General features: G+C 42.5%; 1 protein-coding gene across 1 annotated transcript in view; it reads right to left on the bottom strand.

The window, feature by feature from the left end:
• The window catches only part of LOC120498418 (alpha-2-macroglobulin-like), a gene marked incomplete at its 3' end in the record, with an annotated part of 30046 nt that extends 8365 nt beyond the window's left edge, over positions 1-21681 (bottom strand). Inside the window, exons 1-19 of the mRNA XM_039701098.1 lie at positions 21484-21681; positions 17254-17437; positions 16405-16561; positions 15803-15855; positions 15090-15110; positions 12122-12290; positions 10162-10246; positions 9328-9451; positions 8504-8618; positions 8275-8384; positions 7706-7867; positions 7213-7440; positions 5843-5906; positions 4468-4610; positions 3960-4109; positions 3578-3748; positions 2763-2862; positions 1264-1390; positions 757-985 (exon numbers count right to left, since the gene is read on the bottom strand). Coding sequence (XP_039557032.1) covers positions 757-985; positions 1264-1390; positions 2763-2862; positions 3578-3748; positions 3960-4109; positions 4468-4610; positions 5843-5906; positions 7213-7440; positions 7706-7867; positions 8275-8384; positions 8504-8618; positions 9328-9451; positions 10162-10246; positions 12122-12290; positions 15090-15110; positions 15803-15855; positions 16405-16561; positions 17254-17437; positions 21484-21572 — 2481 coding nt within the window. The remainder of the gene's footprint in view (positions 1-756; positions 986-1263; positions 1391-2762; positions 2863-3577; positions 3749-3959; positions 4110-4467; positions 4611-5842; positions 5907-7212; positions 7441-7705; positions 7868-8274; positions 8385-8503; positions 8619-9327; positions 9452-10161; positions 10247-12121; positions 12291-15089; positions 15111-15802; positions 15856-16404; positions 16562-17253; positions 17438-21483) is intronic.
• Between the last annotated feature and the right edge of the window lie 5733 nt (positions 21682-27414).

Raw genomic sequence — 27414 nt, 5'->3', positions numbered from 1 at the left:
AGGAGATAAAGCACCAGCAGTGGGGAAACTAGTAAGGGAACAAAGAAAAGAAAATAAGGAAAAAGGAAAAATGGAATAAAGAGCCTGAAAATAGCAAACAAAATAGGAAATACAGGGACATAAGTGAGAGTGCATTGGAATGGCTGAATAAGCACACCTCCTTGTTTCAGCTTCATTCTTTTTAGAATAAAAATCTGTGTTTATAAAAAACTAAGCAAAGGTGATTGAGATTATGTACTAATCCCTTCCCAAATTTTCTCTTGCCTTTTTATGTCAGAAAAAAATGCAGGTAAGAGTGGTGAAGCTGTATAGCTCTCCTCAGTGTTTTAGGGACAGATGCAACAAATTACAGGATGTCTGCACATTCCAGCAAATCTTCTGTGAAGTTTTGAGAGATGAGACTAAAGGCTGAATGTAATATCCACCCTGGTGAACCTGGAATTTCCATTTGTGCATGCAATGATTCTATGACCTGTGAAGAACCCAGGTTCCCTATTTCTGTAGAACAGTGACATAAATTTGTGATGACAAGTCTGGGGATCTCAGTAGCAGAGCTTCAGGCTCTAAATAAATGCAGCTTTCAAAACTTTGACAGGAAAACACATTTCATTGAATGCAACAAGGATTTGTACATACGTACACATATATGAAATTACATTTGCAGATCAGTCATCTGGCTTGGAACACCTGGTAGAAAAAGGCCCACTGCAGTCTCCCATGGCCGTTAGGCTGAGCAAAGCTGAGAACATCCCTTACCCTGATGCAGGCAGGCAGGTAGTTGAAAACGGTGGCTTTCAGCGTGAAGGACTCCCCACGCACCACAGAGTAGGGCATGGTGAGCTCGACAAAGAAGGGCTGGAAGGCTCTGAGGGACACTGTCGGGGACAGGCCAAAGCCTGAGCCTGCTGAAGTGCAGAATGCATTGGCTTTCCACTCAGTGATGGTGTCAGGGATGGTCACTTCTAGATCAGCTTTTCCCTCAGAGCTGGTGAGGGACAGAGAACAAGATTTCAGTTGTATTCTGGTGTTCATCTATTCTCCTACTGAGCAATATCTGCTGACAGCAAACCCCTGCCCAGCTGGGATATAGGCACTGGCTTTTGCATGTTCCTCTAAAGCTTATTATTACTTAATGTCCTTAAAAAATCCCTCTGTCTGCTAGAAATACTCCTCTCACTGAAATACTGATACATCCACTGAGACTTTAACCTAGTTCAAGGTTTTGGCCTAGTGACCACACTCTACATTCTCTTGAACACTTACTTCACTGAAACTATGTCCCAGATCCATGTCTCAGGGAAGTACTTCCGGACAGTCTCCATTGGATTGCCATCAACCATATCTTCTGCCATGCCATAACTCAATTCTCCATGCAGATTCATTGCAGAGACTAGCAAAATTATTCAAGGACAGGAAGAAAAGAAATATGTGTCAAACTCCATTCTAAACCAGAACAACTACTTTCCCTCCAGGTAGTTGCTATTCTTAGGTCAAATTTTAAAATGGAAAGAACAGCTTTGACATCTTGGCTACTAGAAACATAAATTTCTCTGTTGCCATCTCAGTATTTAATTTTTTCTTAATGTTGCTACTCTTCTTACAAAGATTGGATGGAGTTGAGCATTCTTCCCACGCTGCCAGCAAACCCCTCAGTGCCAAAAGAACCATGCATGATGATATGAGGATATATTTTTATAGCAATGCAGAATCAAATGTGAAGCTTACTGTCCCCAAATATTATCATGGCATAGAGTTTAATAATCTGGTTGAAGAATTGATTGCATTTATACGTGACCAGAAACAGAAGCCACATTTAGCCCTCCATCTAGGAATTTTTTAAAAATGAACATGGGTCTTTACATCTCTGGCCATCTCACAGTGTTGCATACTGTTATGCCTTATGAAAGGGTTTTCCAGGAGGCCTAGAAGACTTTACATCTTCTCAAAGCAGACAGCTGTCTTGAGCCATACTCTGATGACAAATCCTCCATTTGTCAAAACCAAAGATCTGATCCTTATGAGTAGGAGGCTAGAAGCTGTCACTGGACCAAAAGCTACAATTGTTTAATTGGAGCTGGGGTACTGCACCATAAAAGTAACTGGAAGTGATATAGGTGAGTCTTTTATATAGTCTTTCCAATCTCAGATCTGTTTACGAAAACAAGCAATAAAAAGCAATATCATTCTATCTTCACAGTCACTGAACGTGCAGAGAAGTGACGTGACCTACCTAGCCCCTTATAGTCATGTAAATGGGGAAACTGGGAACAGAACCAAATTTCTCAGCCCCCAGTGGTAAAATACTGACCCATGGGATTGTACCACCTTCTCATTTGTCTTGGCCCACTTTCACCCTAGTTGTTCCTCTAGCTTTTGCTAGAATGTGGCTGCCTAGAAGCAGATGCTCCTTTTTTAGGTTTTCATAGCTGGACTCAGGTCTGATGGGAAGAAAACTCTGTTACTCTGTGCTGAAAAACTCCTTTATTGCCTACAAGCCCTCTGCTGCTGTAGGGGCTGGCATGGGAGTCACCAAGCACACACAGTTCTAGCCAGGCACATCTGGCTGCCTGGGAAGATGCAGGCAGAGGTGAATCAGTTTCATATTTCAGGACTAGGTCCAGAAGGGAAGGATCCTGAATTAGATCAGCATATCTGAATCAGATCTGCCTGTGTAATTAATATTCAAAGATTCAAAGAGGGAAGGAAAGAGACAGGGTGGTAAATTTTAGGAGGTTGTGTGAGAGGTAAAACCAAGAAGGTACTAGAACCACTGTAACTCCTTTCCATCATGTGTTCTGGGTAATGCTCGCAGAGTTCAGGCTTATGGATCTTGCTGCTAGTGAAGACTTTTAAGCCCAATTCCTAGTAAACAAAGAGAAAGAAGAACAAAAAATATGCAAAAAATTGTTTGAAAATAAACTTTATTTAGTATGTCAAAAATGGATGTACCTAAGTCTGGTATTGATCAGAATAACAAAGACTTGTGTGTAAATTCCAGATAGGCTGGTTTGACACAGATGTGGAGTCTCTATCATGTTATTCTCATACTAAGGCTAAATCCTGGTATGATCAGATGGAAAAGTAAGGCCACAGGCCTACCCTGGGGACAGCTGCCTGCATGAAAATGGTCTGTGTGAAATGCACTGGAGGGAGGGTACTTGTGCAGGACACTTTGAGGGGATACGCGTGGATTTGTGGGTTATCAAATTAACTGACACTTTAATAAAGACCTATTTAAACCAGAGAAAGAAAACATGAGTGAATGAGGAGTTTCTAATATTATGGCACTAGAGGTAATTTCTCAGGACTGTTTCCTTATCCAAGCCCTTTTGTAGGTGTCTGTACTATGAGGAGACCTTTCAAAGCTTTAATGGTTTAGAAAAGGACTCAGTTGCTGTTTATGGGCTAAGTAGATGTGGGAACTGAGCCTGGTTATTTTCTTGCATACAAACATGAGCGAGTTTACAGCAAATGAGCTTATTTTTTTATTAAAAAGCCCTTCAGGGCAGGTGAGAAGAAGAGAGGAGACTGAATTAAAAAAGGGAACAAAAGAGAAAAGTGAAAGGCTGGTGCTTACTTTGAGAATGTCATAGGCATCCCCTTCGCCATCAGAAGAAATGGGTATGTAGAGAAATCCATTTAATGACAGATTGTCAAGCGATACACATGGATTGACGTTGTCTTCTTCCAAGTAGTATTCCCTGAAGCTGTAACCCTGGCTCTCCTTCACTGGGAGAAGATTATACACCTGGAGAAATGCAAATAACAGGGAACAATGCAGCAGGTCACCACTTACAGGGACAGAAACAACCTAACACTCCACTGGTAAATGCCAGCTTCTAAAAAGCAAGTGTAAGGAATGCAACTGTAAAAATACATAGCCCCGTGTCTATAGTGCTGTTAGTGAGTGCTTGCTTGGTTCTTGTACTTGCTCATTACCAAAAGTAGCCAGAACTCACAGAGCTGGGAGAAAGCTCATTTTCAGGCTTCATAAGGAGAACACTCTTGTCCACTGCACGAAGGGCACACAGGGATCTTGGAGAGGTGTGGAGTTGCAGATGTGTGTTGGAAGAAGGAAGACCTTCCTTGGGTGCAAAACTCAATCTCACCTGCAAATCGAAAAGGAAGTTCAAGCATCCACTTTTCCAGACACTGTTACATTATTATTCTGACTCTTCTAGCTGTGTGAACTGAAGTCAGCTAGTGTCTAATGGATATTCATCTTTGATCAATGTAATTAATAAATGTAATTAATAGGGATGAGTGATTCTCTTTTTGTTTCTGTCTTACTCCCCTTTTTTTTTATTTTCATAACTTTGTAGCTTATTTTGGTCACCAATCCTCAGTCAACATCTGGTCAGAACATTTCATGAACCCATTGTGAATTCTGCCTTCATTCTGGAAATCTAAACTGAGCTGCTGTCCACAAGACAAACATGGATTGCATAAACCATGACTTGTACTCACTTTATTGGGGAGGCACATTTCAACCTGGAAATCCTGTGAACTGGCAATGACTTCCCCACTGGGTGAAGTGGTGTACACAAGCATCTGTGCCACAGGAGCAATTGCTGCCTCAACAGAGAAGCTCAACCGAAATGTCCCGTAAGCTAACAGAGAGAGTAAAAGGCTATTCAATATGCAAGGGGTTCCAGTATATGCATTTGCCTCCCCCAGATAAAAAAAGTCAAGTCTACCCCTGATGAATATTTTTAATTATCAGGGGCTGGCAAACTGACACATGACTAAAACTTATGGCTGCTACTGAAGACACCTGCATTTAAAGACTGATTGTGAATTGACAAAGCACTTGAGTTTGGAGGGCCTCTCCCTGCCTTCTAGATTCTCCCCAGTTAACATATGGCGTAATTTCTTGATGCTCCCAACCCTTTTTTCCCCTCAGGCTCCAAGATCTACAAAAAAAATAGTTGAGGAAAAAAAATAAAACATGACTGTTGCAAAGAGTGACAGAAATCAAGGTTGCAGAATGGCTGAAAGAATAACTTGGCAAAGTTACTACTAAGCAAGCACTTATCTGGAACACCAAACTATTGCTCCAAACACAGTAGAAAATGCCCCTTTGTACTGGTAAACTCTATCAGGGCCTGAGCTTTATGTCACAATCCAGACAAGGTGACAGAACATCCCTTAGTACCAGCCTGCATGGGAGTTCAGTCACTGCTCCTAGTGAGGATACAGAACTTTTTATAGTACACGAGATCTTTTACTGCCATAATCTGTTTATATCCACTGCAGTGCAACTCCTTCTCACAGACTTAAAAAATGTCTCCCTCTTCTCATTTTCAAAAGACATTTAAAGTTGCATCACAGCCTGTCTCTGGTACTGAAATGTGTAATCCTTGGACATTTATGTGAATAAATTTAAATGTGTTGATTAGAATATAGATATGCATGTGTTTGCATGCTTACAAGGCAGGAACAATACAAAAAATAGGGGAAATGAGAGAGACAAAGAAATGGAGGCACGCTCTTCCTACTTCTTGTATGCATGAGTCTCACAGCACTGGTAAACATCCAGAATCAGAATAGGGTAGAGTGGCCATCAGAAAGTGCTAGTTTTAGGAAATGGCCAAAACATTATACTTATTTTTGGTTGAATATTCTAAGATTTTGTCATTAAAAAATAGCACCTGTTGAAACTCAGAGCAAACAAAACTAACCAAAGCCACGCCATCTAAAAAGGCTTAATTTTGAAAATTCAAACATTACGTGCAAAGTTTGAATGAAATGATAAATTCAGTGCTTAAATTGAAGTAACTTATCTATATTCCCCCTGCTCCAAATTAGAATCAGAACGCTAAAAAGGCATAGATCTGCTCACCATCTCCAGGATTCACATTCAGATCATAGGTGTCAGCTAATACGATTTGTCCCTTGGCCATCACCTGTGTAACAGAGAAATCTTCCTCGAATTGTTGTCACAGTGTTGAAAGGCAGGAGAAGGAATCTTCATTGGGTTAATTGTAAGAGTGTGAGCAATACCAAGAAGATGCTAAGCAAGTGCCAGGCTGGAATTTACTGGTTATTTGGAGACAGAAATATTTGCTCCTAGGAGGACCACATTGATCATACTTATCTTTGCTTTTGTACATATTACATATATAGATCAGGTTCAAATGCATTTTGCCTCTAACCACACATAAATCTGGGAGTCATCTGCACATTTCTAACAATTTGGAATGGACTGGAGGTCAAAAAGTCTCATTCCTCTCCCAGCTGCATTATGAAACAGTATGAAGAAAAATTTCACCAGAATTAGTTTTATAACTGCACAAAGCTGGGACAGAAGACCACAGGATGCAAAGAATAAGAGTTTGAAAAAGGTACCTGAAGTCAGGTAGTAAGCAATAGTCTAAATTCTTGCTGTAATTCCCTCATTTCTAGAACAAGATTCCTTTTGCACAGTCAAAAATGCTTTTTATTCAGTTACTTTTGATATGGACTGATTTTGATTATTTATTCCACAATACCATATTTTAATTTCATGATGTGAGATCCACATCTGTAAAACTGAAGATTATCTCACTGTTTGTTTACCCGCTGTATGTACATCCTAAAATCAATTTTCCCAGGCAACTGGGATAAGCAGGTATCTTGTCCTTCCATGAATTGTTAGAAGTCTTGAAAAGAAGGACATAGACATCTCTATCACAGGTTTCTATTTCCATTTTTGACTATCAGTCTAAGTCCCCTGATGTTCTGTGCAGTCCATCAGAAATGAAGTGTCTGTTCTACTCATATTTTATTTTTCCCAAAGCTACTCTTGTCTTCTCTGCTAGTGTCATTAAATGGGATAACCAGAAAAACAAATTTAGGGAGAAGACATTTGGATATTCATTTGAATCTTCCTGTTCTCCCAAGAGAGACTGACATGTCACTGTTTGGGCACAGTTCAATTAGTCTCTCTTCTTTGATCCCCAAAATGAACAAATTCATAGTTCTTAATGCCAGCATGTTACAGTCTGTTCCAATTACTGTGGTCTCCCAAAATTCTGCACACGGACGACAGAGAAAAGAGAAACACTAGCAAAGTGTATTTAGATTGCACTGTTGCAGGCCACGCTTTCCATTTCAAATGCTCTCCATCATTACTGGCCATACAGCAGTGCTCTTGCTTACCATGGAACATAGCTAGAGGTTACACAGTAATTTCTGTGGCTGTAGATCAAAGTAACTCCAAATATGTCTTACCAAATAATAAATGACAATTTTCTTCTGGTCCCCTATGGCCTCTGGTGTGAAGATATAGTGCACCTGGACCTCTGCTGAGGAGCCACAACTTAATGTCTCAGGCTTTGGCTCAATTTTGAGGAAGCTCTTACTGAGGGAGTAAGAGCGAGTTACTCTGCGCGTCCTATGCTCATAGGACGGTGTCATCCAGTCACTGTCATAACAGTTCAGCTCAGGTTTATGCTCTGCCTGAGAAGAAAGAATAAAAGGTTCATAGCCAAACAAAATCAGGTATAAAGTCACATAAAAGTCCACAGAAAAACTCTGGATATGTTCTGTATTTTGCATTCTTAGGAGATTGTGAATAACATGCAGAGAAGACACAGAGAAGTGAGGTGACCCACCAAGAAACTCGCCTTACTTTGCAATTGTCAGAAAAGACTGATAATCCATGGACAGACATTTCCCCTGTTGAAGAGAAAGACAGAGGCTTACCCCTGTCTCTGCCACTCACTCGGATTTCCAGGGAGAGTTCTGTGAAGCTGGTAGTGTCTATGGAAAACCAGGATTGTCCCTGCTCATCTGTAGTGTAATTCCCTTTGTACTTGTTTCCACCCACAGTAATCGTGATGGTTTCATTGGCAAGTGGAGCATCAGTGCCATCGACCAGCTTCACCTAACAAAGCAATAACAAACTTCAGGTTTTAGACTAGCAAGAAAAAACAATTCCCAAGTAATACATCCTCTTCCCTCTTTTCCTCCTTGCCAGGCATGATATTTCTTGATAGAGAAGAACAAAGGAAAAGAATGTGGAAATGTGTGAGGCATCCCCTGAGGTGTCTGAGGGAACAACTGAGAAAATTCTCAGCAAAACAACCTGATCAGCCCATGGTAATGATCTATTGGGATCCTAAGTTCCTCAGTAGTTTTAGTTTTCCCGGCCAGCTTCATTTGGGACCTCCACCACATATCACCTGCCTCTTGAACCATGTAACCCACACACCCCACGACTCCACCTGATGGGATTGTGCACTTGTGTGTTTGCTGTGCCACTCATTGCCCAGGGTCTCAGAAGTTCCCTACCATCCCAAAGAGTGGGATTCCTGGTTTGTACACATAGTCCAACAGGTCAAAACGGATTTTGCTCATGGTGGATGTGATACCACAGGAGCCTGTTCCAGTCATCTCTATTCCTGAGACAGAACACAGTAAAGAGGGATTATGAATGAATTTCTAGTCATCTTATGCCACCTTCCACGTTTGCCAGTTATGTAGGCCTGCCATAACTTTGCCTTCCTCATGTCCTACGTACCTGTGCCATCTTCTGTGATTTTGCCTCGTACATCAATGCTCATCTCATATCCCTTGCGTAGGAGCTGAAACACCTTGGTCCTCACCACACCAGAAACACACCCATGAACATCTGCCTAAGCGAGGGATTGAAGAGCAAATTGAAATTCTGTGAACAAAGTCTGTGCCTTGAGGAATGAAAATAGATACCCCAGACCCAACATGCTTAACTTCTATTCTGAAGTTCCAGAATTTCTTTAAGAGTTGTCTCCAAGAATGTGTGTTCAACCTGTTTCCTAGTGTTTCATCCACATATTTTCTGTGTTCTGTGAGGTACCTGACACACAGTTTTCCAAGGCCCACACTGGTTTCCTTGTTAATTCCCTCCTGCCTTAGTTCTGTTTTTCTTCCTGTTTCTTCCATTGTCTTCTCTCTTTATGATGTTCCTCTTTCTCCTGTACTTGACCCATATACAATACAACCTTATCTTTATTCCTTGTTCTCTATACAGCCTTCTTGTTTTCTCCTCATCTTTGCTCCTTGCTCACAGTCAGTCCCTCTCACAGTTAGAAAATTCCTTCAAAGATTCTTTTCTCAGTTTGTGGAACAATGCCAAAGACCTCATGGCTGTCACTAGCTTCAATGGGCTCAGGTTTTCATCATCAGTTCTGTTTCCAGTTTAATGATCCCTCTGTTAGGAATGCCTTCTTCTGAGATTCTCTGCTTCTCCCTGGAGAGAATGCTATCTCTGATGTCCTACTCTCTCCCAACATATTTGATCTTTCTTGAGACAACATTGCTCACTAACCTTCAGAAAAATATCCACATTTTGATCTTGGGACTCACCCGCCTAGTGAATTCTTCACACACAGATTCTGTTTCTTTTCCGTAACAACTTGAAGCAGACTGGGAAAATTTCCGGCATACTTGGACATTCACCAAACCAGGAACAGGCTTCCCATATGTGTACCTAATCACAGTGTGTTAAACAATGTATCAGATAGAGAGACAGTCAGTTACAGTCACACAGACACATCTCCTTAAAGACCTCTGTGGATGATTTCCTAATACTTCTGAAAGGATGACTAATCTGACATTTCAATGATTTCCATCACTTCCATGGTGAGATTCTTCCATTATCCATGGAAGATACATTCATCCTGTTCTAGGTGGGACGTCTCTGCAGAAAAAGGTTGACTTTAGAAAATTATTTCAGCCAGGACCATTTGTGTATTACAAACTGCTCAGGATTCAATGAAGAAATGGAAAGACAACCAGTACTCAGAAGGAGAGATTTATGAGTTAAAAATGAGAACAATGGGTTAGCATCACCAATTTAAATGATGTCTGATCTGGCATATTGGAGTATTTGAGGGTTCAGCATTGGCAGAGAAGCTCTAACTGAAGAAAAGTAAAGCCAGAAAGAGAAAATGTGAAATAAACTGGGAAAAGAAAGATGCAGATTTGTTTGTTATGATCTTTCAAGGAACACAAGGAAGACCCTTCACTTTGACTGTTCAGGCCAAGCAGCAGGTTCAGATCTGACAGAATTAAATAAGTGTTCACTATATGCCTGGGAAAAGTTTAAAAACCCTTCCCGAGCACTTCTTTTGGTCCTCAGCAAAAAGGACCAAGAGTGAAGGATAAGCAAGAGAGATTTACAGGAGTTCTGTGACTCACAGACCACAGACAGACACTGGAAGCTCGTTGTCCTTAATAGTGATCATCTCTGGGACCTTCACCAGGACCTCGAACCTGGGCAGCACTAGATGGAAGAGAGAAAGTCTGGTATGAGAAGAGTGAATAAGAGTTGTTTACTACACAGCAGCCCAAGCAGGATCCTCTTCATATGAACCTCTCTGTGGTCTTCAGTATAGATCTCTACCCCTTTCATAGGTTTTCTCAGCCTTCACCACTGTTTGGGTTCAAAGGCAACTAAGGAAATCTGTAACTCATACCTTGCCTTATTGGCAGCAGAGGCTTATGTGGCACCAGAGAGTTGAGCAAATCCCTCACCTGTGTCCATTCATGAGGGCACACTGGTCCTGGGTGATGTCTTCATAATGCATAATTTGCAGCGTGGGATTTGGAGCAGCACATTCACCACCTTTGTAATTTACCACATTGAAATGCCCCAGATCACTGATTCGCTTGGCTGGTTCTTGCTGTTCTGGAGATCCAGAGCTGCCCCTAGGCTCACTAAGATGCACTGTGGGATATTGTCCTGCATACCCAGAGAGTTCAAGTGAATCTAGCCACAGACTCTCAGATATATATTTTCAAGTGGAAAAGGCAGCACTAAAGCCCAATATAAAGGGGCACAAGTAAAATACATCCTTTGCTCCTGAGCATTAAGTTACATCCCTCTTCCCATATTGCATCCTGCAGCCCTACACCTCCAACTCCTCATGCCCAGGACTGGACTGAAGCATGTAATGTCCTGCTTTCAGGTGGTGCAGCTGAGGGTTTTTTCACAGCACAAGGAAATAACAGCAGAGTGGGTGCACATCCAGGGAATGCAAAATAACCCTGGGTTATATATAGTTTAGACATAAATTTGTCTCTAAGATGGGAGGCAAGGCTCAGTGTTTCAACCCCAGGGAACATTTCCTCAAAGACTGTAAGAGAAATAGGAATAGGAGAGATTCATAAGAAAAAGACTAAAGGACAAAGGAAAGAAAAATCAGGTTAGGAGGAGGCTAACAACGGGACTTAACATTGATTTTGTGGGGCATTCAGGATGGTCTTTGTGGGAGAAGGAACAGGCCATCTGTCACCATGGCAGACTGAAGCCTATAGCCTGGTTTGTGGTCAAATTATTTACCATGCCTGACTCGAAACCAAATAAGCTCCCATGGACTTCAATGGCAATCTATGGGCTGCATATTACAGAAACAGCAGGTCTTGATCAATGGATCTGCTTTTTCTGGAATAAACATCTGGTCTTCATGCAGAGTCAGTGGAGAGCCTGAGAGTGTGAAGCACTGGCCAATCAGCCTTCTCAAATGTTCACTATGTCAGAATACACATCTATGGTCAGAATACACATCCAGGATCACCCAAGAAGCTTTGTTAGAGAGCTGAGGGTTAAAAGGCTCCCTGCAGCAGCATATTTCTTCTTACTCAGTCTCTCCTAGCAGTCTTTTTGTAACATTCATGGATTTTTTTTAATCATAATTTTTCTACTAAACATGTTTTCTAAGCTTTCACAGAAACAAGGAAGAGCAAAAATAGAGAGGACTACGAGTGGAGAAAGAGGCCTTATGCAGATGATGAGAAAAGCAAAATAGAGCCACCAAAATATTTTCATCTCTTACGTTCATATCTAGTGCTACTTGCAACAAGCTGCTGGACTGGAATCAACTGAGACAAAGCCAGCTGAAATTGGTGCCACAAGCCACACACAGGAATTCTGGCATGTCCTGTGCTCCCCAGAGCACTTTGAGCAAATACAAACTTGGACAGATTGCAGAGATGCTGTAAAGTCAGCAATCACTTTTGATACTTGGCGCTTTCTGGCTCAGTCCCTATGAACCCCATTGCTGTTATATTCCGTCCATCCCTTCTCCATGTTGTTCCCAGGAAATTCCAATTTGAGTGGTCACAGTAAAAGGCATTACTGTCAAATTCCTCTCCTTACCGAATTCCTCCACGCTGAAGGAGTGCTCCACATGGGATGAGAAGCTCTTCTGCACAACTATTTTGTAGAAGCCTTGGATGGGATCCGAGGTGAGGGGGAAGGAGAGTTGTGTAAAGCCTGTTTCTAGTTCCACCCCTTGCCACTGGTACACACGGTTCCTCTGGGGATCCTGCAGGTGAGGGTAACAGGCACAAGACAGTACAGGAGAGCTCCAGGGACAGAGCAGTGCAGTGCCCAGTGCATGCACATCCCAGCTGGGAAATACTTATCTAGAATTATTTAACAATCTGTGAGGTTCTGAAAGTACTTACCTGCCAATTCTGCATAACTTGCATGCAAGAAAGCTTTTAAACACTTTTGTGTTGTCTTCCCCTCAGCTGTACCTGCAAAGGATGGGGCCAGGAAGCTAGGCAAGACAGACTGGCAGGGTAACAGAAGGGAACAGAACTGGTATCAGAAGTGAAACACATGGAGAAAAGGGGGAAGTTTCAGCTTCCTTGACTGACAATACAGCATGCAAAAGTTGTGTTTTTCCCCTGGCTGGAATGAAGACTGCTGAAGTATCAGTATGCAATCTGCTGAGGAATCAGACACCTGACTTATCTATGGGACTGAGAAATGTACATGTATAAGAGTCCTAAGCCAGTGACTGGGTGGGGGAATGGTGACAGGAACAGAGGAAATTATACTTCCACATACAGACATCCAGCTGAGAGCCCTCCCTTGTTTCTCCATGCTCCTAATGCTGGAGCTGAAGTCTCACCACTACTACCACATTTGTGTATTGCTCATTATTAACTGACATCAATTATTAATTCACTCAGTCCCAAATTTCTTGTAGAAGTCACTGAAACAGCACAGTGGTTCTGCATAGTTTAATGCATCCTTGTGCCTTGGCTGTCACCAAAAGCTTATTTATTCTAGATAGGTGTGTGACTCAAGGTATGTGACTACGTGCATTTACTTCCTTGAGATATTATCTCAGGGCTTAGGGAAAATGGAGATGTGAACAACATTCTCCTAGCTGGAGGTCATCATTCAGGGGGGAGAAGAGGGGGCCATGTTCCCAAGAAGCCACCTGGGAGGGTGGCACAGTCAGTAAAATGCATCCCATAGCTCTGACCAAATCCTCTTCATCACCACATTTCAACCCTGCTGACAAGCTCATCACTTATTGTGAGGGACACCACTGGGCTTCCTCAGAAGAGGAGTTCAAGAAAATGTTTACAATGAATGCTTACATTTCAAGCTGGGCTTGTGAACTTGTTGCCATTCCTGTGATGTATTTATAAGGAAGCCCTGAAAACCAGTTTGTTTTCTTCCTCAGAAAGGTGCTCTAATTTTTTTTAAAAATTACACTAAAAATAGGTCAGGATAATAGTTCACAAGTAGCAGACTCAAACTAACTTCTGCCTTTGTACTTTGTAACGTAAATTAGTGACATCCAGGGTGTGGATTGATGGACATTTATTTCCTTAGAAGTGCTGACGCTTAGGCTGTTACCTTTCTTCACTCCTGACACTCTTTCCTTTGGTCCTGTCCAAATTTCATGCAATCATGTGGTAAAGGGCACTGACAGGTCTGATCTGGCTGAAGAAAGTACTCTAGAGTAATCCAGTGAATTTTCTGCCCCAGGAGTTTCCCGCTGTACAAGAGTGCCTTGTAGACAGTTGTGAAATCCAAACAAAGGGCAGTACTGGGCTGAGAAGGAGGGAGAGGGGATGAGGAAGGGAGAGAGAATGGTGAAGATGAAGGACAAGGCCTACATAAACTGGCTTAAACAGCACAGACAAACACCATGCTTTACAGACTAGAGCTGAAAACACAGATGGCCTTCTATGGGTTTAAAAGTGAAGGCTTTCATGACATTGACACATACACACAAAGGTTATTGAATTATTCAGCTTGTTAGGCCAGGACATATTTCTGGAAGATGTATTTGTTCTTGCTCCTTTAAATGCTCCTTGTTCATTACATTTCTGTGCTCAGTAAAGTATCATTTTTTGAAAGGGAAGGGACCCCATGGGACAGCCCTATCAAAAGGTGGTTCAGCCTGCTAATCCACCCCTCCCACTCTCTTCCTCTTCTTTCTCCAATATTCACAGATCATCAGTGGCCCACCAGCTCTGCAACTCTTTTTTGGAAGTTTGTTGATGGGAAAGGAGAATGACAGCACTCTGAAAAGGGGATACAAAAAAGCAGCACAGCCTGGTTTTGGCCTACCTTATGCCTCCTCTGTTGTAAGGACTCCAGCTCTAGACAGAGATGGTGCAGAATGGAGACAGCAACCCCATGCAGCAAGCAACAGTAAAAGGACTGACTACAAGGATTCATTAATTGCATAAACTAAAATAAATCGTGTGCACACTAATTTCAGGGTCTGTCCATGAGCCCTCATCATAAGTTTTTTCAAAAGAAGATATCCCAAATAATAATTGTAAATCTTGTGTTCTCATCTGAAAAAGTGAGAGCTTGAATCATTGAAACATCCTTCCTATATCTTTTGCCTGCCACTGAAGTTCAACCATTAAAAAAAAAAGCCAGACCAAAAAAAAACCCCAAAAAACATGCTTGGGAGGACAGGGGATGTCTGTACCTAAATTTATTTCTTTGGTTTTGATAGCTTATTTAACTCTGCTCTCTAATTTCAACCACACTTGGCAGACAGAGACCCATTATTGATTGGGAAGAGGCATAAGACATTTTGATGACCTCTAGCCAAGTGTAGTTCTGTTCACAGCATGGCTTGTAATTGTTAATTAGTTTTCTCCACAGCTCATTCTGTGATCAAAGAAACATTATTGGAATTTATTTTGATTCCCAACTACTCAGCCTTCCTTTTTAAAGGGAAAAGGTCACAGGCCTGTAATTTTTCCCTTGCCCTTCAACCTGAAAACACCACTGCTGGGGACTGGTAGCTCTGTGCCTGCACATTCTTCTACAAATAATAATATAATTATCCACTCACCTGAACATAGACAAAGGGAAACTGTGGGGAAAGAGCAAAAGAAAATCAATGTTAGAAATATTAATCACAGGGGAGTAATTTCCAGATTTGGACTGAAGTGCAGAAGAACAAACTTCTAGGAAGTCCTTTATGTTGTTCCCTTTCTGTACTCGCTCTTTTTCCTTGGTTCTTGATGGCTAATGGAATCTTTTCTATAATATTTTAGGGCCCTGACCTTTGTCTTACCACTGTATGAAGATGTGATGAAGCACAACTTTCAAAGGACTTGTCTGCATGAGGAACTGATTGTTAAATAACACAAAAGGTGGGCTTGCACCTCTGACCAGTTCCATAAAACCAAGTTCTTGTCATGCTGCTCTCTAAGTGTGGGATCACACCCACTGCCAGAAACAACTGCACACTTGTCATTACCCATGGAAACTTGTCCCACACGTTTTTTTCAGGAATTAGATCCCTGCCCACATGCTTAGCCACATACATTGATTTGCAAATCTGGCTTTAAACTACTATATGCTTCTGAAAAGGGGGATTTTTTTTTTCCAGCCATTAGAAACAGGTGGAATGTATCCTAGGATAGAACAGGGAACAGGTAAAGCATGGTGTGAGAGAGCATATGCTTTAAAGGCTGTCTTCAGTGGTTCGGGGTGATGACAACAATGGTGTTAATTTAAGAATTAAATGTCCTGGCTAACAACGAGGAATTAAGGCTCTACCTTCTCATTCAGTGGGTAGAAGTCTTTGTCCAGAGAGACGATCCGAAACTGAACTGAAGAGTGCAACAGAAAAAAAGGAAATTCCACTGTTAAATTTGTAGCCGTCACCAGGAAATGATAATGTTTCAATCATTTATAACTCAAATTCATTCCACAGATCAACAGGCTCTGAACTGAGATCTCTAAGTAATAGAAGCAATTACTTCAAGCTCTTTCTCTTGCAGATAGTGAGGGACAGATAAATTTAGAAGGATAATCAGGTCTTGGCTGAATTGAATTAACTCTTGGGAGTGCTTGTCCTGCTTTGTTGATTCTGGTGCAGCCAAGGGAGTCTATGCTTTGCAGTCATCCCAGTTTTGTGCCTCTACTTGAATAGAATGAGTTGGAGCTTGTGTCTACATCTGGTGAGATGCTATGCCTGGAGAATGAGGATTAGGAATAATGAAAGTGCTGTGAACTAGACCTCAGCTGACAGAAATAAGATTTACTTAGATTCCCCCATGAAGAAACCTGAAAACTTCAACACAAGTACGACACCACTGTAGAATGGAGCCCTTAAGATGTTTTGCTGTCAGAGTCAATACCAGCCCAATTCCTGGTACCTGTCTGTCCGGGCTTGTACATGGGTTTGTCTGTCTGGATGAAGACCAAGCTTTCGGAATTCTTGACCAGCACTGACTTGCGGCTCTTGAAGTGCAGTGTGTCCCCTGTCACCGTCACAGTGAGAAACGCCACTGATGTGCTATTGGATTTTGGAAGCTAAGGAGAATGAAGAGTATAACTGCTTTATTGATTCACCCCACTGCACTGAGCATTGAAGGAAGAAGTGCTAGCTGGGTCAGAAAGTTCCCTAAAGGGACAAAAAAGACTCAGTGCACGGAGCAAAAAAAAATATTGCCTTGCTTAATTTATATACTTCTCTTAAAGAAATACTGAACCTGATCTTATTCGGTCACACAATTTATCAAAAATAAAATTAACCTAGATTCATTAATTAGGGTATGGAACCTGTTGCTTACATTACTCACAAATCAACCTTCTGCAGTAAAAAACTCGGAATATGCTCCAGAAGCAGCCATATGACTTCATGGACCTCACTGTCTTTAACAAGCCCCCAGCGTCTACAGTTTTCAGTCCACACTGGTATGTTTCATCTCAGGCTTACATATATCAAACAACCATGGGGCACATTCTGTCAGCCAAAGTTGCAAAAACTTCTCTGACATGCATGCAGAGAAGTATCATGTGGGACACAGAATTTGGTAACGGGGGAAAATTAGTCCTCGTAAGACTACCACAGTCAATCATCCCCATGGAGTTAATTCTTTTGTCCGATGTAGCTTAGGGGTCTCTGATTGCAGTGTGTCTTATTTCTAATTTCTGGACTGTTTGGATCTACTATGCCACATCAATAAACACAAAAGACCATCCCACAAGGACGAGATACTCACAGAGAAAGGGATGCAGGTGAACATGTCTTTCTCTGACACCACATCATCAATCAGGCTCCTGTTCTCCCCTAGGTACTCGAGTGTGGTACTCAGCGTCACAGACTCGTTCAGGTAGGTCAGCTGAACGCAGACTTTCTCATGAGAATTTGTGTGGATCAGAAAGGGCACTAGCACCATGTACTGCCTGTGAAGGGAGGGAAGCAAGAAAGATCAGAAATGTGAAACACTTTTAAGGCAACAGTATTACGTGAAGGGAATTTAACAAATCAGCATGCCTAATCCATTGCCATCCCTGAGAATTGCAGTGCATATAACATGAGCATTCATTTTATTTTGGGGTTATACATATTAAACGGTCTAACTAATTAGCCTAAAAGCAGGAAAATGCTTGCAGTAGAAAGAACAATTTCTATGCTAATGGGGAGTGCTTCACAAAGGATGTTTTGTTTGGCTTCACAGCAGGGAGTAAGGATGGTTTGAAAGGTTTCAGGCTGTTAATTGAATTTTGTATATCCCACAATCTCCTTTTGAGACTCAAAGGCATTAACTAAAAACAGCTGAGGAAAAAACCCACCCACTTGTCTGACTCCTCCAGTCTTTGCCTATCCAGGTTTCCAAATCCTTCATATGCTGAGCAAACATGTGAGTGCTTGCAGTTTGGGACCTTACTAAGATGAGCACACAAAGGATTTTAGGGTGTAGTGTTTTATTGCACCCCAAGTGTACTTGCATCTTCAAAGAGCTTTTGAGAAAGGACCCTCACAGAAGACCCTTAAACTAAGCTGCCATTCAATAAAAGGGATCATTTTACTAATAAATCAAATTATTAATTCTGTCATGGATTAATTGGTTGAAAGATAGGACAGAAGGGATAGGAACCAGTGCAAACCTCCACAGTTTGTGCTGAGACCCCTATTCTTCAGTACATACCTAGATGTTCTTGAAAGTACATTTTTCTCCTAATTGTGCAGGATAAGAAAATTCTAAAAATTGACTTAGATATTTGTGGAAAAGATTTTTATATGATAGAACTGAGTAGCTAAAATAGCAAATGAACTGTTCATAAAGGGAAAATAATAAGTGAGCTCCTACCACTCAAACTTGAGCACTGTTGGTCAGCCTTGGAAAATTCTCAATCAGTAATAAGTAACAAACAGGCTGTCAAGAAGTGTTCAGAAAAGAATAGAGGACAAATACAGATGCATCCATCCAGAGCTACATTTTTGCCTGGGCTCTGAGTTTTCTGGGGAGTCCTAAAGCTGTAGTGGAGGCAGTGGGATCCCAGCAGCCTCCTGCATTTCCTTCACTATGAGGCAGCACTGTGGTGAAATGTAGTTGCCTGCTGGCAACGCTGCTCAGTCAGCACTGCTGCAGAAGCTGTGAAAGGAGGGAACCCCAGCCTCCCAGAGACTGAGTTACAACTTGTGACTCTCTGCTTTCTCCAGCATTTCCTTTCTTCCACAACCTTCTTACCATGGCTTCAGCCCATGCTGCTTCCCCTAATGCCATTCCCCCTGTCCCCTGTCAGTGGCACTGGCAATGTGACAATGACATCCAGTCTACAGAAAGGACAGCATGACCTAGTTCGTGGGGAATTTGGCCTCATTTCTCTTCCTGTTCACTGTTCTGCTGAAATTTTGGCCAACTTGCAGAGCTTCCCCTTAGGTTGGCTTCCCTGCCTTTGAAACAAATATATAAACCATGCTGTTTATAGACCTCTCTTTAGGTGTTTGGGCATGTGTTGTTTAGAAGAGACAGAAGAATTAAATTACCATGAGTGTTTTAAACAACTGTGGTCGCAAACCCCATGTATACACATTCCGGGACAGAAAGCATCTGGGATGACAAAAGAGACCTCAGCATGCAAGGAGATGCTCTGATGGGAGAGGCAGTGACTCCAACAGAGGCACACATCAAGGAAGAATAGGAGACCCTAGAGATGGTGGCTGAAGCAAAAATGGTGAGTTTGTCTATACAAAGAAGGTAATACTGTAGCTTGAGGTGGAATGATGTCTGTCTGTGTATTGACTCTCAGCTACTTACTAGAACAAGCACCCAGCCAAAGAAGGCAGTGAACTTCATCAGCCTAAATACATACCTGCCAATTCTAATGTCATTATGGCCTCACACTTAGGACCAAACACAGAGTACTCCCAAGTATGTCCACTGCATTGTAAAACATCTTACATGTACAGCCAGAGCAGGAGAGCAATACCTTTGGGTGCATTCTTCCAAAATCATTGAAGTTTTGGTTACAAAGGACCTCCGGATATCTCAAGCCCACCTTCCCTTCTGGAACAGGACTTTTGCAAAGGACACCATAGATGAAGTTTCTACCATCTAGCATGTTCCAGTGCTGCACTAACTTGATTAATATGTTTTTTTTTGTAATGTGCAGTCTGAGCCTTAATTGTGTCTCCTGCCCAGCTGGTCACCTCTTAAACAGAAATAGCAGCAGCTATTTCTGCCCAAATAAGTGATACCCATACTTGCACAGGGCACAGTAAGCATGTCTTGGTTGGAAGTTTAATTTTTGTCTTCAGTTCAAGGGTTGCTTCCATTCTGTGTTTTATACAGCATCTGATCTATCCTGCACCCACAGCAAAACCACTACCCTTATGCAACCTAGCAGTTCACTGCTCAGAGCTACCTCCCTACTGGGCTCCTGTCTTCCTTCTGGGGACCCCAACAACACCCCTCTCTCTCCCATCTCTCAGCCTTTCTCTGTTCTTCCCTCCCAGAACGGGGCTCAGTTAAGGGACAAAAAGAGGCCTACAAGAAAGATGGAGAGAGACTATTGCCAAGGGACAGGACAAAGGGGAAAGGTTTCAAACTGAAAAAGAGTAAATTTTGATTAGATAGTAAGAAAGAGAGTAAGTTTAGATTAGGTAGAAAATTTCTTCACTGTGAGGGTGGTGAGACACTGGCACAGATTGCCCAGTCAAGCTGTGGATACCCCATCTTCAGATGCTTAAAGCCAGGTTGAATGGAACTCTGAGCACCTTGTCTAGAGAAAGGTGTCCCTGCCCATGGCAGGGGGTTTGGAACTGAGTGATCTTTAAGGTCTCTTCCAGCCCAGGCCATTCTATGATTCTATGTTGTCCATAGGTCTGAGCAGTATGGTTTCATTCCCTTTCCCTCTGATGTTGGGCAAGAATGAATTAAGATTACTTAGTTACATCAGTTACTGTAGGGGGACCAGAGAGCTCTGCCTTACCCCAAAGCCGACTTGCCTGGCTGATCTGCCCCAGAAGCACCCAAACAGGGCAGACAAATGAGGGACTGATGGTACAGCGTGAGTCAAAGGTCCTTCAGGCTGACCCAGTTACAGCTTTACCTCTGACCCCACAGCACGGGGCAGCAGCAGTGCTGCAGCTTCTGCCAGTGCTGTGGCAGTACTCGTGGGCATGAAATCTCTGCAGCAAGCATTACTGCACCTGTGCTGGACAGAGCTGTGCCTCTGTCAGCACAGCAAGAGAAACCCAGCCAAGCTCTGAAGAGGGAGGCTGCTCCCACCTGGACAAGAGGCTTCAGAGCAGCACAGTCTGGTGGGCAAGGCTGGGGTGGGCATTCCAGGCTGCAGCCTGCCCGTGCCATGCCGGGCTGCCCCTCTCTCGGGCACGGTTCGAGCTCAAGCTGCAGCCGTGCTGCTGGGCCGCAGAGCCTGGCGCGGCCGGCCAGGGAGGGCGCTGGCACCGGCCTTCGCGCCTCAGGAAGAGAATCTAGGTCACAGATCTCTCTGAGAACAAGCACGTCTGAGGCTGCCAAGGGAAACAAACTGGCAGCAGAAAGGGGAGCAAACTGGCTTGAAAAGCAACAGGAGAATGGGGAGAAGTAACTCAGTGATTGAAACGAGGATACTCTGAGAAAGGTAAGAACCTGGATCCCGGCATCATGCCCACAACATCCCAGGCCCTGAGAGGTTTCAAGGCAGAAACATACTTGTGCAAAAATGTTGTGAAGATCCAGGTTTGGACTATCAGGCAGCTGCAAGGCAGGACTGTGGGCACTGTGGGCAGAGACTGGGGAGAGGATGGAAGGAATACACTGGCAGAGATAGTGGTGGGGAGGGGTCCCAGGTCTCGACACCTGGGGGATTACAGGATGGGAGTGGGGAGCACTGTCAGAGCTGTGCAGGAAACTCAGGGCTTGGTTATTAGTGGGAAGGAAACTGCAGGAAAAAGGGAGCACTTAGACATCCCTCCCCCCACCCCCGCACATGTAGCTTACGGTTCTGTGTTGAGAGGAGTATTTCCAGGAAGGAAGAAGAGAAGAAGGAGGAAGATGTTTGGTTTGCTGGGCAGCTTGTCCTTCCCCATGGTGCAGAGCAGGTCGTGCTGAGCCAAGCAGAGCTGCTGTTTTCCTGCACCTTGTAATTCTCCTGCACTCCGTGCTCTGTCAGCCTCTTTATAAGAGCTCTCTGCAAACAGCCCAGGGGCTGGAGGAGATAAGGGCTGGGGGCCAGGGCCCATCCGGAAACAGGGAGAGGCAGCAAGGAGGAGCTGGAACAGAGGGACAGTATTTGGCCAGAGACTCTGCAAGTGGGGGAAGGGTATTTATTTGGGTAATGTTTATATTAGAAATCTTTGAATGATTCATACCCTGTTTTCCTTAACCCATCAGAAATCCGCAGTGTTGGAGATATGAACTGTGTTCGGCACATGGTAATATTCCCTGTGGGCAGCATCCAATCACAGCAATCTGATTTAAATTTCCACAATATTTCCTTCACAGTTCCTCTTCATCAGCACTATAAAAGATACTGTTTTGAGTTGGAATGACTGACACAGAAGATGAAATTAATAAGTTAATACAGGCCACCATGAATATTGATAAATTCCAGTCACAGCGTGCCCCATTCTGCAAAGTTTTCTCTGAGTCTTACAGTCCTCACTGCTTTGCCTGGCAAAGATGACACAAAAATTTGATGTGTCCTACCCATCCAAGTTTATGACCACTATAGAAAACACATTTTCCTTTGAAAACAAAGTAAGATATTGAGCTCTGTAGTTTACATCACTTTCACCCAATCCTGTTATAGTTTCCTCTGATTTCTTTTCAGTTTCTATTTTTTAGCTTTGTAGGTGACTGCCAATTGTCCAAAAGCCGAGTGGCTCACTGCTGACTGCAACTGGAGGAAGAAAAGGCATATGTGTTTGGTTGTAAATACTCTTTGTACTATCACAACAGTAGTGCATGTGGGAATCCTTGTCTGCCCCAGAAGTCTTAAGAAATTTTGGAACCTCTGCCACCAAAGATAAATAATCCCAAGAAAGACATTTGTTTCTCTAGTATGATCCTGTTAAGTCTACTCAAGGACTGTAGCACAACGATTGACTCTCAAGGCCAAAGCCAAGCAACAAAGTGAACTTTAACTTTTGGCTTTGAAGAACAGGCATGTGTGAAAAGAAAAAAACTGTGGAAACATTTCTTGAAGATGCTGGTATCATACCTAAGCTGGTCCATGCACTTTCACCTAAGAACTCCTGCTGGAAACCAGCAACTCTAGCAAAGGAATGTCTCTCCTTAATGCCTGTATCAGCTTTGTGTGGTGACAGATGAGAAAAAACCCACTGTAAAACCCAAGACTTGTATGAACAGTTCCAGTTAACAAATTGTATTAGCTGTTCAACTAAAGACAGAAAAAATACTACAGAAAAAAACCCCAAACATCAGTATTGTTATTTTAAAGGAAATCAAAATTATTATATTAGTTTTCCCAGCCTGAGAAAAAGCAAAAGCAAACAAACCCAAAGCAATTTATTTCATATGACAAAAAAGTATGACAGGAAAAAGTACTTAGATAAATCAACAGGAATAATAGCAACACCCAAAGACATAAAAATGGGTTTCTCATTGTATAGGAGACAAAATACTTCACAGACCACAGTGAAGTGAAGGTCATCTATTAAAAAACCTCAGACAATATGAACATTTTACAAGTTGTACCAAGCAGGAACAGGAAGATACACAATGAAATGAAATACCATAAAATAGCTTCATCAGCTGAACTTCAAATGAAACTGGAAATGTCAGAATGAATAAAGATAATCCACTTTAGTTGCTTGTTGAATAATTTGACCTGAGAGAAGGACCTGACAGCAGATGAACTGCCTTTCCCAGATGTGGACAGCTGGGCTGTCAAATATAACTCATATTTCTGAGGTGTCATGTGAACAAATGACTAAATTCAGGCATGGCAAAACCACCAATGAATTATTTTCATTTTAATGCACTTTGTAGTTTAAATTGAAAACCAGATTGGTAACTGAATTTTATAAATGGTCCTGTGACCATATTTTGTGTGATGTGAGGTGGCCATCTGTAGGGTAAGCCACATACAAGGCATATAGAGGTTTTCTGTCTTTCTCTGCTATGCTATAACAAACATCCACAGTATGTATAAATTTGGTCTTGCCTTAGAAGAAATTTATATTGTATGCTGCAAAAAAGGTTGTAAATAAGGTTGTTTACCCTCAGGCATGAGAAATCTACAGTGTGTGTGTTTGATACTTACAGTACACAGCACACACAGAGTAGAATAAATGGCTGAAATCTCATTATAAAATCCATCCAGGGTAACTAGTGAACGATCCCTAATAATTTTAAAATGTGTAAATAGGAAACTGCTCACATGTTAGCAGATATTTTTGGATATTATAGAGAATTGAAGATAAACCCTGATGCAGTAACAAATTACAAGTTATTTTAATTTATGATTTTGTACTATTCAGAATTTTGCCAAGGAAGGGGGTAGAAAAATCCAAAACATTTATAAATGTGTCTCTGACCAGCACTCAGGACAGTCAACTATGCTTTTTTTTGAGTCATATGACTCTTCAGATAAAAATTTACCATATAAAAAATATATTAAATGCATATAGACTTTCTGTTTAGCTTTGGCTATTAAGTTATTGTTTGGACTACCTCTCTCCTCAGGTACAAGCATCTCATGAAGGTTCTCCTGCTGGCCCTGAGGTTATGTTCAAGTCAGGCTGAACAGTGTTGGAGCCAGGTTTTCCTCAGAGGTGCACAGTGGTAGGAGCAAAGGTAAATAGGCCAAGATTCATACAGAGAAACAATGAGCACATGGAAGGAAAAAAAGTGTTTCTCCCAAGGGCTATGTAACAACAGAACAGATGCCATGAGGCATCCATCCCCAGAGACCATCCACACTTCATAGAACAAGGCCACGAGCAGAAGTGCCAGTGTAGAAAAAACCTATACTCATAGTGTGTAGGCATTTCAGAGATTTCTCCCATTTAGATTTAAAGTTCACTTAGCTATAAAGCAGTAGAACTCCAAATCACTTCCTCCCTCTGGCAGGCTGCTCGAAGAAGGTGGCAGAAGGCTGTGCCAATGCCACTTCCCTGTACACATGGTGCACCCACCTGGTGTAGCACCCACCTGCTGCAGAGGTGTGCAGGGACTCTCGCTCCTCTCCTGTCTCACAGAGCCTTCTGTGTGAGCTGAGGTGGCCAAGGGGAAGGGCTTTGTGCTTAGCTGGGTTCCTGCCTTGCTGGGTAACATCATGCAAGGCCACTGGGCTCTCTCTGTGCTAAGCCAAATGTTTGATACCCAAGACATGAGTTTTTTCCTGGTGCAGAGAGGAGCTGGGGCTCAACTGGTGTGTTTGTCCAGGCTTTTTGAGAGTGAGGATGCTGTAGGAAGGCCAAACAAGAAAGTCCTAGTGGAGCATGAGGCAAGGAAATCAGATATTGTCACGTTTAACTCTTTCCCCTGCACCTCTGCTTTGTTCTGTTGCAACTTGTTAGGCAGGACAGAACTGACATTTCAGTCAGGGGAAGGTGTGTGAGCCATGACAGTGTAACATAGCTGGAGAACACATTTATCAGGAACCTTTTTAACACAGTGTGCTGCTAGAGAGCCTGTCCTGGGAAAAGGACAAGCCATGGGCTCTGAAGAGAGAGCCAGCTGTGCATGCCACAGTCAATGCACAGGACTTCCCAGATGTGCTTTACCTTGCACACACCTTGGGGACACACCTTGCCTTGACAGCAAGGACAGTAAGGGTAACTGGTGGGACCTAGATCTTATCACTTCTAGAGAAGTGAAGTAGAAAACATCTGGCACAGTTATGCAATTGCTTCCAGTAATAACCCAGTCTTAGCCTCCCTATGGGCAGTGAGTCAAAGGGTAGGAGGCTGAAAAAATGTGTGAGGTTAGCACTCTAGCAGTGTGCACAGAGTTCTGCCGTAGCCAGTGGTGATTTTTATTCCCTTCACCTATGACTGTCTTGTTCATATGTCTTTCATCCCTCTCAAACAGGACTTTTAAGATCTCCCAGCTGCCAGGTTATATACACACAGTGTGACAACGTGGGGTCCAGAAGCCCTGCTGAAGTCATGTTCTTAAGGGAGATCCTGGTTTGCCCAGCAGGAGCAGTGGTGTGCCAGAAAGGAGATCAGTGTGCTGAGCTGCAGGAGTATCAGAAAGGGGGAGAGTGAGACATTCCCTTCAAGGAGGCTATTAGGTCCTGTATTCAATGTAATGCCTCACTTTTAGGATTTTTTTCAAAATGTCCTTTTGAGGGTGAAGAAAATCCTAAAAGTGAGGCATTACATTTTAAGTCTTCTTAACTAGGCCATAACATCAGCCTTTTGCAGATCCTTGAGTGTGGACTCCACTTGAGCAGCAAATCAATTCCCATGGTACAACTAAACTCTACGAAGAATTACCTAACACTAAAAAGAAGTAACCTTACAGAGCATTTCAGTCAAAGACACTATGACATGATTACACTTCATGAACACTTTTTTATCAATAATGTTTGCATTTCAGAACAGCTTTTTATGTACTTCTAGCAGAGCCATGCATGGACCCATAGGACATCCAGAGCAGGTACAAGGACACTGGCAGATACCCACAGTGAAGCTGGGAGTTTCCCATTTATTGTAGTGCTTCTGACTCAGTCCAATATCCTGCACAACAATTTCAGCTTTTTAAAACTGAGATGTGCAATACCAAGCACAGTAGGCCAGTGCATGTGCCTTTGAGTTGGCAGCAGTATCGTACCCCTAGCAGCTCTTGGGACAGTGGGCGTGATTTTATCATGTTTGGACAACACAGTTTGCTTAGTGTGTTTGTCTAAAAAATTACAGTAATTCTACCTTCTGAGGCCTGGAACACTCTCCAGATCCCTGGCACCTCAGGATTATCAGATGACAGAGGAAGAAATGACATTCAGTCTGGTGGGTGTCCCTGGCTTGTTCAGCCCACAATTAATATACTTGCTTCAGTTTCAGGTGTGTGGTAAAAAACCTAGACTGAAACATGACACCAAGGTTCCAGACATCCTGGAGGTGTTGGAATGTGTTTTAAAAATCTTGCTGTTCCCTGTGGGAGTGGAAGCCAGGGAGACATGATCTAGATGTAAAAATCTGGAGGGAGAGTGTGAGCATGGGATATTTATTAGATCTGACTGCAACCAGCAATTATCTGTTTGAGTTGAAGGATAAAATTGGGTAACGAACATTTCATTTTCAGCATGCAAAGGAAGAGAATGCAGTGGGAAATGAGCATTTGATATTTTAATAGTCAGGTTTGACCTAGCAGGAAGATAAGATTTCAAAAGTATGATAAAAATGCACTTTATTTTTTTTTCTCCAGGACCTTGTTTCTTCCCAGGAAACTATGTTCAGCAGAACAGAATAACATATTTGGCCAGACCTGAGGGGATTTTTATGAGTTCCATGTGAGATGCTGAAGCCTTAACTTAATTGGCCTTACATTCCTCAGGAATATATACACCCCGTATCCAAATCCACTCAGTCTGCTCTCCTTTTCAACCTTGTTACCGTAACTATTGATTTCTCTTGCTGTAGTCCAGCCTGAAGCTCATGTAAATCAAGTCAGTTGCTACAATCTGGGCTGTGTCAGGAATGCAAAATTCACAGCCTTTCTTGTTTTTCTCCTTTTCCTCCTACTGCCAGTGATGTTTTAATTTTGACATTCTGCATGGAGATCAGAAATGTATCCAAAGCAGTTTCATGTCCCACAAATTTCTTGTCTGTGGAACTTAAGAAAGTGTCTTTTTATAACATCAGTATCATGCATATCCCACACGGCAAGCCCTGCGGGGTTCTGAAAATCAAATTTTTTAGTGCACTTTGAAAAAAAAATGTTTTGGTGAGAGGAATA

The sequence above is a fragment of the Passer montanus genome, unplaced genomic scaffold, assembly GCF_014805655.1.
Source record: "Passer montanus isolate IOZ18808 unplaced genomic scaffold, ASM1480565v1 scaffold149, whole genome shotgun sequence".
Lineage (NCBI taxonomy): Eukaryota > Metazoa > Chordata > Aves > Passeriformes > Passeridae > Passer > Passer montanus.
The sequence above is the reverse complement of the archived record's forward strand: the minus strand, read 5'-3'. Positions and strand labels throughout refer to the sequence as shown.